The sequence below is a fragment of the Ochlerotatus camptorhynchus genome, unplaced genomic scaffold, assembly GCF_037179485.1.
Source record: "Ochlerotatus camptorhynchus isolate MF236.1 unplaced genomic scaffold, CSIRO-AGI_Acam_v1.1 ptg000222l, whole genome shotgun sequence".
Classification (NCBI taxonomy): domain Eukaryota; kingdom Metazoa; phylum Arthropoda; class Insecta; order Diptera; family Culicidae; genus Ochlerotatus; species Ochlerotatus camptorhynchus.
The window spans coordinates 3,950,042-3,964,128 of NW_027040712.1; the positions used below are offsets into that span (position 1 = coordinate 3,950,042).

General features: G+C 40.2%; 2 protein-coding genes across 2 annotated transcripts in view; both read right to left on the reverse strand.

Moving 5' to 3' along the window:
- Position 1: 1 nt before the first annotated feature.
- Grip71 lies at positions 2–2,239 on the reverse strand. The gene is made up of 3 exons (XM_065225217.1): positions 1,911–2,239; positions 1,544–1,838; positions 2–1,476 (listed from the first exon to the last, which is right to left on the reverse strand). The coding sequence occupies exons 1-3, from the start codon at positions 2,101–2,103 to the stop codon at positions 63–65; spliced, it is 1,902 nt and encodes a 633-aa protein (XP_065081289.1). The 5' UTR covers positions 2,104–2,239; the 3' UTR covers positions 2–62.
- Positions 2,240–9,513: 7,274 nt separating this feature from the next.
- Klp31E (kinesin-like protein 31E) overlaps positions 9,514–14,087 on the reverse strand; it is a 124,035-nt gene continuing 119,461 nt past the window's right edge. Inside the window, exon 15 of the mRNA XM_065225185.1 lies at positions 9,514–11,049. Within this exon, the coding sequence (XP_065081257.1) occupies positions 10,983–11,049 (67 nt within the window). The 3' untranslated portion in view covers positions 9,514–10,982. The remainder of the gene's footprint in view (positions 11,050–14,087) is intronic.

The window sequence follows — 14,087 nt, forward strand, 5'->3', positions numbered from 1 at the left end:
TCATTCTCGCTTCATGATCAGTATTCAATAGATAGCTCAATTAAACATAAAAACGCTTACCATCACTTTTTGGCTCCCCTCTGTTCCATCTCGGCTAATCGCCGCTTCAGCTCTTCATTCTCTCTCTGTAGTCGCATAAACTGTTGCGTAAAATCATCATTCGACAGCAGCAAACCAAACCCGGTTTGAGTAACTTCGTCGATTTTCTCCAACCTCTTTTGCGATTCTTGCCACAGATTGAACGAGCCCATCCAGATCTGACTGCGCGTAGCCATGGCCGTGTATTTTCGATCTACCTGATTCTGATAGAAGTGTTCTTTTATCTCTTCTCGCAACTCCTGGCGCAGGTTGGATATTTCCAGCTTCAGCTCTCGGAATGCATTCTGTACAGTTTCGGGCATTTCTTCATCGTTGATACTGCTGGTGGTTGTCTTGGTAGTAGTCACAGATTCCACTCCAGTGGCCTGATTTTCTTTGTCTTCAGTATCAACAGAGCGCCGCAGTGATGACCTCGTCGTACCTGCACTACCGGGTCTTTGAGATTCTACATTCGAATCAGTTTGAATTTCCTGCAAGGCACGGCTATTGTCCATGTCCGGTTCCTCTCGGATGTTCTCAAGATTGATTGCAGACTTTTGGGTTCGATCGACAGTCGATTGTTTCTTGATGCCAGCGGTTCGCTTTATTAGGCGATTAACATTGACATAACTTTCATCTGCCTGGCCCTGCGCCTCGTCCATCTGATCTGGGTCGGAATTATGGTCAGATATATCATCCAAATAACCCATCAGATTATTGCCGGCCATGTTGAGACTTCCACGAGATTCGGTACTCAATCGAGAAGAGGTACTCAGTCTCCCCATCTGAACCTCCATCGAGTCTCGTCTCTGTAGAAACATATCAATATCACCCATGAAACTATCCTGATCTGGTTTGTTTGGAACGGGCGAATCACTGGCCAGCGCCGTTGTCGCCGCGGAACTAGCCATTAGCGTCTCCTCTGTAGTTTTTGCAATCTGTGTCGGATCGAAACTCACTCGATTTCTTTCCTCTACATTGGATTTCAGAATAAACGAAACGCTGTTCACTATGCTCTCGTGAATTTTGGCAACCTTCAACGGTTCCGCTAGATTCCTTATGTCGTAACCGTAAATGTGTCCTTTCAGGTTACCCACCGCAAAATACCCACCACATTGGGAAACGTCCAGCGATTCGAATGGGTAGTTAGCAGAGATTTGCGTTGCTGGCAACTTTTTACGTGTGTCGAATATGTTGATAATATTATCGTAACCCACGGAATAAATAAGGTCCCCATTGGTGTCGGTCATTGCAATATCCCGGCAGGGTGCGCTATGAGCTTCCGTTTGATTAAAGACAATTTTCTTGGTCTGAGTATCGTAAAGCATGACGGAACCATTATAGGAGGCAACCGACAGCAGAAACCGTTTCGTCGGATGAAAACGAACCTTGGTTGTGCTGCAAGAACGCAAATTAAGGGATTCATAAAATTATACAGTTCGAACAGGTTAAAAAAGGTACTCACTGCTTATCGAACGTCATCGTTGCCATCCGGTTATTGGTCTTCGTTCCGTAAAGATTCACGGAGCCACTTTCGTAGACGGCCGCCAGGAATTCGTCCGTGGAACTGAAATCCATAAATGTGACCCCATTGGTGAGACGGTCCGCGTCGAACCGCTTTGTGTTTGACAATTTCTTGTAGTTGATCAAGCGGATCGCCCCGGACGTCAAACCCACGGCTATTTCCTCGCAATCCTTTTTTGGACAGGCCACGCAATACAGGTTGTCCATTGTGAATTTCTTTACTTGGGCGATCGTTGCTGTTTCCGAAGGAATAAATCAATCCAAGTTTTATCAGGTATCTATTCTAACAATTCCAGCAAGTTCCTTACATTTTCCATCGACGTCCCTGATACGCAGCATTTCGACGCCCCAGTTTTTATTGGCCCGGAGGAACAGCTTTGAACCGGGGAAAAAATGGCAAACGCTTCCATTGTTGTTGACATGGGCGCTGGCCACCAGTGGTTCCAAAGCCGGGAACGAATTTAGCCGGGTGTCCTTGGCGCAGGATATTATTTCGTACATTTTACGTCGTCTGCTTCACGGCTTTACGGAGATGTAACGCACATAAAATTGTCTTCGTTTGCACTAACAATGGACACTAAATAAGGGATTAATTTTCACAGGATTTTGAGAAGTTTAGCAGCTACCGGTTTTTGAGTTAAGCGGCGGTTTGCCGTTTTGGAGCATTTTGATTTTTGTTTGACATTCCTCTCCCGCGTGAGAGACTTCGAGAACGCCGAGATAACGTGAGAGCGAGAGAGAAATCTCGCGTCACTTTTCAAATAGACCAATGTAACATATCCACCATTTTGAGAAAATCGAAGTTGAAGTTCGACAGATTATTATTTTAACTGTTTAAAAACTATACATTTTGCAATACTATTTTTAATGTAGTCAGTGTCTAATAACGTTGAAAATTCAGAAGAAACGGTAAAATCACAATTTTACTTTGAATTTCATGCTACAACATAGAAAAAACCACATAGGACGTTTTGACAAGTCGAGTTGTACATCGGACATGTTACATTGGACGATTTTTCTCAATGACATAATCAATGAGTGTTACATTGGACGTTTTGTCTACATGATACTAGATTCCCTTTCACAGATTTCAGAGTATAGTACCTAACTTTAGATTGGCCCCGCCTTTGGAAAATGAGCACCAATCATGTTAGGCAGTCCGAATGACCGAAGTAACAATCATGTACCCATCATTTCAAACTGTACATTGGACAATTTTTTATCAATGATTATCTTAAATAAATGAAAGTAAATTTGGATGGATGTTTTTGTATACCATACAATGATAGAAGAGCAATAGTTTGTATCGCTTAACTCAATTTGTTTACATTTGTTACATTGGTCTATTTGAAAAGTGACGCATTTAATGCAGATGTAAACACCGCACCTCGGTGGCGGATTTAATATAGAATCGGATGGCAACAAAATATTAAGGTGAAGCATCAAGAGCAAATTTTCATTACGTCGAATGTAACAAAGGTAAACAAAGTCGAGCTATCAGTGTCAATCGATTCTCCTGCTATTGATCAGTTCACGAAGATTTGCCGCACTCTTCTCTCACCCGTAAGTTTTGACAGTTTTGGGTGGTTTGTTTTGGCTCCCATTCGTTGCTATCTCTTTTACTCAGAAGCAAAATGATAGGGAGCAAAAAGTGAGGTTAGGGACCGTGCACTGATCTATTACACTATATACACGGTGTTTCGAAAAACCCCATTAATGGGTATAAAAATACCCATTTCCGCTAAAAGTGCCCCTCCTCATTTAATGGGTAAACTATGGTTTACTCATAAATGGGTGGTCTGTCAATAAATGGGTGTTTTTTCACCCATTTTCTTATATTGTGTTTACCGTAAAATGGGTGAAAAAATACCCATTTTTACAAATGGAGGATGCAAGCGCTCGTTGATGTAAAAATGTTTTAAAACATTGAAAATAAATGCAGGTGTTCCGCTCAAATTTTTCACGAAACATTATAATACAAATTATCCATTGTATTGACTTATCCGTAAGCCTCTCCAACGTTTTGGATTCTAATATTTTCCGGAGATCGTTGCTGCGGACAGTAACTGTTTGCATCGTGATTGCATTCCCAATGACGGAAATGAGACGATAAAATTTCGAAGTGTTTTTTCACCCATTAATGGGTAAAAAATATAGCCATTATTCAACCGTGAACTGATTCTTTAAATGGGTATTTTTTCACCCATTTTATGATTTCAAAATTCCCCCATTTTTTGACAGCTGCATACATGGTTTGAAAATGGGTATTTTTTTACCCATTAATGGGTTTTCACGAAACACTGTCCGAATATAGGATCAAATCCCATTTTTAAATTTATTTACCAGTCAAATTGCTTTTTGACGTAATCACCTTCCGATCAAAATAGTTTTCGATGTTACTTAAGGCATCCGATTTTTATGGAGAAGCCGTTTGACTAAAGTAACAGCGCTGAGAAACCCGTGAAAAGTGTACGTTCGTCGTTTCGCTTTCTCATTATTAAAGTGAATAAATCGAACTGTTTGTTGCTATAGATGATTATAAGATGATTTCGGTGGTCCTAAAATGATGAATGGGCTGCACGTAAGGAGACGTAATTGATAATTCTCCCGAATATCCTGGTAAATACACTTTGACTTAAGTAACAATAGGGGCCACCAAACGACGTATAATAACTTTTGACTCAAAAAACAGTATTTTTTAGCATGAAAGCTAACGATTTGCATTTGTATGATTAAAACCCTGCTAAATATGTTAAACATTGCTATCACTATGCGATTATATGTGTTTACTTGGAAATAGGAATAACTTTTCGGTCATCAAAACAAAACTTTATTTTTCTCGGATTGGTGCGAATTTTACTTACGGCATAATGAAAATTTGATCTTGATATATTAGTACTCGTCGATAGTTTACAATTTATACCCCGTTCACATTACAGCGTATATCACGTGATATTCGCTGTCTTGCAATGAGCTCTCATACATCTAGTTTTCACTGGAAATCCAATGTATGAGTGCTAATTGCAAGGCATATACACAGCAAAAAAAGTTGTTGAATATTACATCGAAACTGCTGCAACCAGGTCAATCCATCGGTTGTGTAATATCACATTGTACGATGTACATCGATTTTGTGAACAAAATTACATCCATTGATGTAATATTGTATCTGCTTTTCTGCTATTACATCATTATTTCATACGTCAGCTTGAATTACGTTGATCGATATTACATTTTTTTTTGCTGTGTATATTACGTGATATAGGCTGTAATGTGAACGGGGTATTACACCCCGTTCACATTACAGCGTATATCACGTGATATACGCTGTCTTGCAATGAGCACTCATACATCTAGTTTTCACTGGAAATCCTTTGTATGAATGCTCATTGCAAGACAGCCTATATTACGTGATATAGACTGTAATGTGAACGGGATATAAAGCATTCTTCATTGAACATCTTGCCAATTTCCATCAGTAATTGTCTTATTTTACGATTTTCCACACATCTGAACTGATTTGCACCTAAATTATTCACACACAAGCAATCCCGGATGATCATAACCACTAAGGCGCTAAGGAACTATTGGAATTTTGCATTTTTCTCAACAAAAATATTCCTGAACACTAGCAAAATTCTTGCAAAAATGACACAGAATTAAATTTTTCAACTATTGATCAAGTTTTCGAGCATCTCAGATGAATCAATTCAGGCATAACATTTGATAACGGCACAAAAGCATTTGCAAACAAACTTTCTAAGACCCTTTACACGCGAACCAAAGTACGCCCACGCAAACCAATACGACTTTCGGAAAGGTGATAGTTTCCCCTATCCGATGATGTTGTTGGTTTGCTTCACTGTTGTTGGTTCACTTCACTGTTAACTCTTAACTCTTTTGAGGGGTCTCCAATTAACCACCAGATGCTGAAATGATCGCTTATAGTACGTTCAGACTACAGAGTTATAACATGTTATAGCTGTGAACCATTTGCCGAGTTAAATTTAACTCGTGGTTAAAAGTGACATTTCGAAAGTTATTCTTGATGTTCAAAAATCCCTGTGCTGTCGATCGACCGGTTTTCGAGAAGAACTCAGCCACGGTTGTCAACATTTAACTTCTTGTCTGTCAGAAATATCCACGCTCGGATAGCAGGGTTAATCAATAACTTTCCCTCTGTCAAATTTTAACCAAAAGTTAAAATAATCCACCAAATGGTTCAGAGCCTAAGCAATGTCAAAATTAAAATAAATCTCAAAATTTCGTTTTCTATGTTTTTTTATTTTTTCAAAGGGGGGATGTTTCTCAGAGTCTTAGACTATGTTAATCATCGATCGAGTTTCCACTTGCTGCAATTACGGCCTCCACACACTTTCGGAATGCACGGCAGGTTCTAATAATGTAGTCTGGATCCATTTCTCTCCAGGTACGGGTCAATGTTTGTCTGAGGCTTGCTGTACTCGGGAGGCATTTAGAACAGCCATTGGCCTTCATGACGCGCCATATTGAGTAATCCAGCGGATTAAGATCGGGGCTGGATGGCGGCCACATATCCTTCGCCCAGAACCAGCCCGGTGGCAGGCTCGTAGGCAACATTGTATACGGTGACAGCGGGCCCAGGACAGCAAAACAAACGATTTGGGCCCCGGACATGCTGCCTACTGTCAAACATAGCTGTTAGTATAGGCCTTGTCACCGGCCTGCCCAGAACGGAAGATGTTCCTGCAACCACTTCTGAGTGCGGTACGAGGTGTGGCACGAAGCCCCATCTTGTTGAAATACATCATTTGGCTTCGGGCCGTACTGATCTTTGATCCACGGAAGAACATACCGTCCCGATGTAGACCTCCGTGTTGACCTTGTCGCTTTTTGGAATGAACACCGGGTCCATTTTTTTTGCCATCGGAAGCCACCAATCCAAACACCATAACGCTAATAGGATGCTTGGTCAGATACACGTTCTTATGCTCGTCGGCCACGTCTTTTACGACGGTAAACATGCTCTTGTCGGTGAACAGGATCACCGGATTTTTTTTCGCTTAAGGAAGTTCAAGATTTTCTTGCATCGTTCGACTCGTAGCTCCCGGATGCGGTTGGTAATCATGTGATTTTTTTTTTCCGTGCCCTCGACTTCGCCCCGCAATCTTCCTTTACGATCTTCCGTGCCGTAAAGTCACTGATCCCGTGTTCCTTTGCCATTTTCCTTATTGAATGCACTGGATTCACCAGATCCCGAATCTTCCTTTTGATAGCAGCGATAACCCTCGGAACCCGAGCTGACCTCGGGCGACCTGTGGCCATCTTCGCGGATAGTTGTCCTTTCTTTTCTCGGTCTAAGACCCTTTTGACGGTCCACCGGGACACTCCTACGGCGATTGAAATGTCTTTTTGCGACATTTGCGCGTGGGACAAATCACGAATACGCTGCCACTTCGTCATAGTGCAACTGTCAAACTAATAGCGAATTTGTTTATTATCCAGGTTGGAACCAGTTTCAACCTGCGCGAGCCCGAGCTTATTGTCAGTGCGAACCTCAACCCGAGCCAAGTTACAAAAACAAACGTTCACACTAACGTTTGACAGACAACCAGCAGACCCAATCTTGATACCCGATCCAGGTTGGAACTTAATCAAAAACAAATTCGCTATAAGTAAATCATTTTCTTTTATACACAGCCTACTACGGTATGAGCTATAGGTTACGTGCATGCAAAGAAAACCAAGGCATTGTATGCACAGGTGAAACGGGAACCTTATTTGTACGATGGTGCAAACATTATCACGCATACGGTACAGTAGCGCCAAAAGCATGCTGGGTGGGTTCAAAACTTGACTGATAAAAAAACTCAGTCGAACAATCCAACTGACAAAGCTAGATGTCTCTCTCTGAAAGTTGACTTGTTCTTTAAAACATAATATGTTGTTTGTCTGATAAAAGCTATTTAACAGAAAATATTCGAAAAACATTTCACTTCCTTAGAGTTGACTTCTTTTTATATCTGACCAGATAAATTTTATCCAACAGAAATACTCAATAGTTATTTCTCTCTATTGAAGTTGAATTTGTTTTCAGTCGATCTTGTTTTCCGTAATGAGTACCAATACTACCGACGCCAAGGAGGCAGCTCTCAAACCTGGACCCTACATATCGGCCCTTCAACTCATAGACCGAGGACCAACGGGATGAATCGATTATTTCACCCAGTAAGGTTCAAGACACAGTCAATCAATTGGGATTCTTCTTGTTTTTGAAATCTTCTTCAATCATCATCATTAATATACACATACATTCACACACAAGCCATCCGAAAATTTAAAGCAAGTATTTCATGATTTTACATCGTATATTTTCTGGGTAAAACACTATCACTGCATTTACTTACTTGTGTTCTTCGTAGCATTCCACAATTTCACGTAATCGTATACACTAAATTTATTAAAACTGGAAGTCAAATCTCTTGGTGAACAAAACAAAACACCAAGAAAATCACTTCGTTTCCACTTCTTTGCTAGCGAACGTAGAAGAATCATTGAATCGAGCGTTGCCAGATGTATTACCTCTAGCATTGAATATAATTTTTTTTAAACATGCCAAAACGAAGTTTAACCCAATAACTTAGATGAGTGGATGTTTTTAATGGCGAATAAATATCAAAAACTGAATGAATAAAAATAAAAGGTCCTTTTTTGGAACTTAAACGTTCCAATTACAAAGGTAAACAAAGATTGAATTAAACACAAACAGGGGAGATGGCAGCATTGCATGTAGCATGTTATTTGCTTTCCCGCTCAGGGGTGTAAACGAAATGTCATACACCTTAGTTTGGCATTGTGAATGTTTTGTCTACGACATTCTTATACACGTGCATGTGTGACGTCACATTTGCTGTTGTATTGATAAGTAAAAGAATAAAAGAGACGGCAGATTTTGCTCACCATACCAGTTGATATATACGATTCATTGACTGTTTTGGCACGGCGACGCACGCTACCAACGAATTTTACCAATACTTTTAGAAAGTGATGATTTAGGATTACAAGAAGAAGAAGCAAAAGAAAATCGAGTGATGGTTAGTTGCCTCTTAAGAATTAAAGACGACCGAAACATATTACCTACATGCTGGCTGGTTTTGTAGCTCGGTTACAGGCAACGATGCCAGATTTACAGACTTGTGTACACGATAAAGGTGGACACTATCTTTTTTTTTAAATTACAATTTTTTCTAATCTCTTTAGATATGAAGCTACAATTAATGCAATAACTAGTTAATATATGTAACTAATATTAACTAGTTATTGCATTAATTGTAGCTTCACGAAATACTTCATTTGATATTTTTTGGATAAAATTAAAAAAAGGGTGACCACTTTTTCGTGTACAGAAGTCTGTATATATGGCATCGTTGGTTAGGGGTTGTTCATAAACTACGTAGACAGTTTTTTTGAAATTCTTGACCCCCCCCCCTCCCCCTGCGTAGACAATTTTCCATACAAATGTTTTTAAATTTGTATGGGCCGTGGATAATTGTCAACCCCCCCCTCCCCCTAAACTGTCTACGTAGTTTATGAACAGCCCCTTACAGGTTAGGGGCCGTCCAGATGCAGATACCACGTGGATAGAAGGATTGTGCTACAATACCCCGAATGTCAGCTCTCCGAGCACCATCATCATGAATGTGCAAAAAAGAGCGGCAAACAAAAGGAGGCAGAATCTCATTCGGGATGATGAAGTGTGAGGAAGTGATATTCGGGGTAATGTAGCACAACCGTACACGGAAGGGGATGGTGGAGGTGTTTGGTTCTAAAATATCATAAAAACACGTAGTACGTTGTCAGCTCCTCGATGCAGATCTGACTATAGCTACGACTCAGGGATATTTCGGACTAAAATTCAACATACAACCAAACTATATTGAGCGAGCCTTATATTTGTGGCATAGGTATGTCCTAAACTATATTATTCATTCCAACTCTGGCTTATAATTGAAGTTAGCTGTTACAACACACGTTATAGTATTACCCATTCTCACAGATGATTATTTTCTCGATACCGTAAAACCTGTTATAACATCAGATTCATTCATTAACGGAGTCGTTACATTGTAAACTCTTGTTCATTTTTGTTTGTAAAGATATGCCTAGAGGTTAGGAATAGTAGTAATGAAGAAAAAAACTAATTAAACCGCACATTTTTATTTCCTAACGTGAAATATAAACATCAAATTAATACGATCAGAGATTCAGTAGAATACTTTCGGAAAAGTATTAGGATGTTTTTTCTTTATTTTTTTAACAAACACTGTAAGTACATAATCATCATTGGGCAGTAGCTTTTAGCGAGAGAAAAAAGCTCATTAAAATACTGATTAAAACAAAAACAAAATAATGCTAACTAATGATTGCAAAAATTATGAATAAATGATGCGTGATAAAAAACAATATACATATACTTTTGCAATCTCTCTTACACCTACATCACAACCAATCGATTTTGGGCCTGTTATTCGTTTAATTAGATAAGATCCTACTCGTACTGACTGTAGACGGGAGGGGAGCCGTTAGGAAAATTAGTGCATAAAACAAATTATAGAGTGCGTGAGTGTAAAGTAAAATACTGAACGGACTGTCTTTTCTGGTTGGTTGGTGGAAGATTTGATTCTGTTCAATTTGTTCCTATATAGAGAGTTTCTAAACATCGTGAGGCTTTTGTTCATATCTGACTCTTTTACTGTCGGGTTGAAGGCAAGTTTTGTCTCCTTTTAGAGATGCTTCCGACGCGTCACGTCGCAGCAGAGTGGGCAGGAGACAATCGACCGATTAAAGCTATCTGATTGCAATCATATTATTGTTGTAACGCCCGATGGAAGTCGATTGAAACCCTGTTTGCTAAAAAAAACTGTATTCGAACATTATATAATGTCTTTTCAGTCTCCTACACAGCTAATAAGTCTATCTAATTGGCGCACGGATTTTTCTGTTTTTTATTTTATTTGGAGATTCGAGGCTTTCTGCTACGCAGAAGGCATCTTCAAATGTGGAGGAAGATTCAACTACCTCCTACTATTAACCCTGCTTAGTATACCTAGGTAGTTATGATTTAGACTTCGGTAGAGTCTACTGTTACGTATCGACGTGGACGAGGTTGGTGAGTTGAACGAGTGGGAAGAAAGGTTGGACGTTTTCCCACCGTACGTTGACGACGAGGACGGTGCCACCGTCGTTGCGGTTGCCGATGTGGACATCGGTCTCCTCTTATCTATAGCAGGTTCTCCTCCGGTTGGACCAGCCCCACCGGAGACGGAAGTCGACGCTGAATGAATGTTTCGCATGCTGTAGTTGAAGTACATTCGATCCAGCATCGCTTCCGTACTCTGGCGTCATCTGTTCTCGGCGCTCAATCGCCGGATGGTGGACGAGACACGCCACACGCGCACCTTACCGTCACTGTTGGGGCACAATGGAAATATGCGTAGGCAGCAGCAATAATTTGAATTCGAATACGGTCGCAACAGAATACAGAAACAGTGCAGGTAGGAGTGATAATGCGTTGAAAAAAGAAAAAAAGAAAAGAAAAGCAACATATTAAAACTTTGGCCAGGACAAGATGGCTTTGAACGAAAAGGTTCGATGATTTTAATGTCACTAAGCTGCAAATTTACGCACGACTAGTGTTGTGATAAAGCTAATGTGGGTGAGAAATCAGTATTAAGATGACGGAAGTGTAAACGCAGAGGAAAATAATGGCATAATTAAAAAAGATAAAGATGTTTTATAGAAACTGATTGAAACAACACTGGGTTAAAACATGTCCGTACAACTAAACCAGTTTTCAAAAGTCGTTATTTTTGCCAATAACAGACAAATTTCTTTGAAACAAATTAACTGTACGGACGATAGTTTTACAATATTGAATGTGAGAAGTGCAGATAGACATGTTTCAGAAAAAAACGAAGATTTTGAAATGTGTGGCAATGTAGAAACGGTCCTGGTATAGGCACACGAAGAGTTTGCTTTTTACAATTGGAATAAGATGATGATCAATGAGTAACCAGGATACCATAAGATGTTCAGAACATGAAGATGACAACAAACTATCACACATGAAACTTACATCTTCGAACAAGAAAAAAGATATTCCTACCATTACACATTGTATAAGTCAACAGCAGCACGATGTGCTGGCACCATGACTGCCCCTGCTACAATTGGCGTGGCTTAACGGACAGAAAAAGAACACTACAAATTCTAATAACCAAACTACGAACATCATCCATATGGTAAGCTTAGCCCATAACCTTGTAGAAAACAAAACAAAAATAGAAAATAAGTAGGGAAATTCAACAAACAAAGCGAACAACAACAAAATCTCATAATGAAAACAAGCTACTGCCAATGGATGATATGAGAGAAAGAAAAAAAAAACCTACTGCCATCAATTGTGGATCTCTATGTCGCATCTGTTCTAATAACTTCCTCCGTTTGGTTTGCTCGTCGAGAATGGCTCAAACGACGTGGATTTTAATCACGATCGATGAACCCTGCTTTCCCTGCTATGTTTAATTTTAATCTACCCTGTACGCAATTTTCAATAGGCAAAGGTGTTCAGATTCAGTCCTTACATCGAAATGGTCCTGTTCAGTTCAGTTCAGTTCAATTCGGTTCAGTTCATCTAGGCTCTGCGAAGGTGTGGATTTGGAACTACAGTAATGATCCGATTATGTCAGCAAAATCGGGTCATTACTGCATTAAGGTTTAGGGTGTTTAGCGCTTACAAAAAAAATCTAATAATAAAAGTATTTTTTTTCCTTGATTTGTTTTCCGTCGATCTTGTTTTCCGTGCTGAGCAACAATGCTACCGCCAGGGAGGCAGCTCCTACACGTGGACCCTACCTATCGATCCATCAACTCATGAACCGGGGACCAACGCGGCTTTACTTCCCTTCCGAAGGAAGGCTTGATCAGAGATGTATGTTATGCCTCAGAACATCCCGGTGGCGCCGACTGGGATTGAACCCAGGTCTGCTGGAGTGAGAGGTAATCACGCTTACCACTACACCTCTGGCGCCGCTATTGATAAAAGTAGCTTTAGAAAGGTTCTACTTCAATTACTGGATTGTTACGAGAATTCGGGCGAATCAAAACCGCGTAGGTCGATCGAAATTTGACTCAGGTCCAGACGAAAGCAAGCAATAGCCATAGCCCATAGCAATAGCAAAGCAAACCTATCATATAGAATTGTGTACTCGACCGAACGTGTACGGCAAACACAGTAAAGGAGCCTTCTGAAGGGTGGCCGTAGAGGTGGGCAAAACAGCTCATCTGGCTGAGCGGATCAGACCCGTCCAGCTCACTAAGGGGAGCCGATTATTTTGATCAACTCATCAGCTCACATTGACCTTATAGAAATTTTGACACAAATTCAAATTTGGATAAGAAATAAGTTGTTTTGGTGAACCTAAACCAATAGAGCTATACTGCTGCTATAATATCGTAAAAGTAGTCTAAACCAATATATCCGTAGCTTACAACATGGCTCAAATTTTCTATTGAAAACGCCACTTACGCAACAACCACCGCGTAAAGCAAAATGCGCGCAAAATGTGCCAACAACATATCAGTAAAAGCAAAAACATTATATGCGAGAGAGCTACCCTAATAAAAATTGTATGGTTAATTTGCTTAACGACGTGTTCTGGGTATCATCCAAACCATTTGTGGAATAGTTCAATGATTTGGGTTATCGTTCGTTTATGGTTATTTTTTATTAGGGTACACCTATAGCACATGCGATGATATATACGATTGACATCGCTTTTTCACATGCTACGCAATCCAGTCTACATACAGATGTGATTGCGGATGTTAATTTTCCAGCAGAATTACTCTCACTGTTCTTGGCTTCAGCTCCAGGGGGCTTATTACGGATGTCACTTCACGGTGAAAACTTGTCACTTGTCGTCACGGTGAAGTGATTCCCATTTGATTTGTACGGCAATCACGGCTCTTATTATGAGTATCACTTCCTTATCACCGTGTAGATCATCAGCTCAGATCCGAATCAGGAGCTGAATCGTGAAGAATCAAGAGAAATACAGATTCGATTAGCTGGACGGATCCGAGAGCTGTCATCCTAAACAGCTCCCAGTGATTCATTCCGGTCGATGATTCGGATCCGGAGCTGAGTTGTGAGGTTTAATATCAAGCCGATTTGTCGAGAAAAACCATTAAAACTATGTAAACATATGCAAAACTAAATGAACATTGTTTCGATTATTAGAAGTTATTAGATTGGAATTAGAAAGCTTCACGGTATTTGCGTTTGTGCGGATCTTCCGCGCCTCATGAGAATGATGGGAGGAGAGTTGCGAGGACATATGGTGGAGGAATAACATCAGCATTAAGAGCCGGGTAAGTAAATGCATTGAAAAATATTGCTGATTGCATCTGAAACTGGACTGTCCCAAAAATGCAAAAAGTGTGAT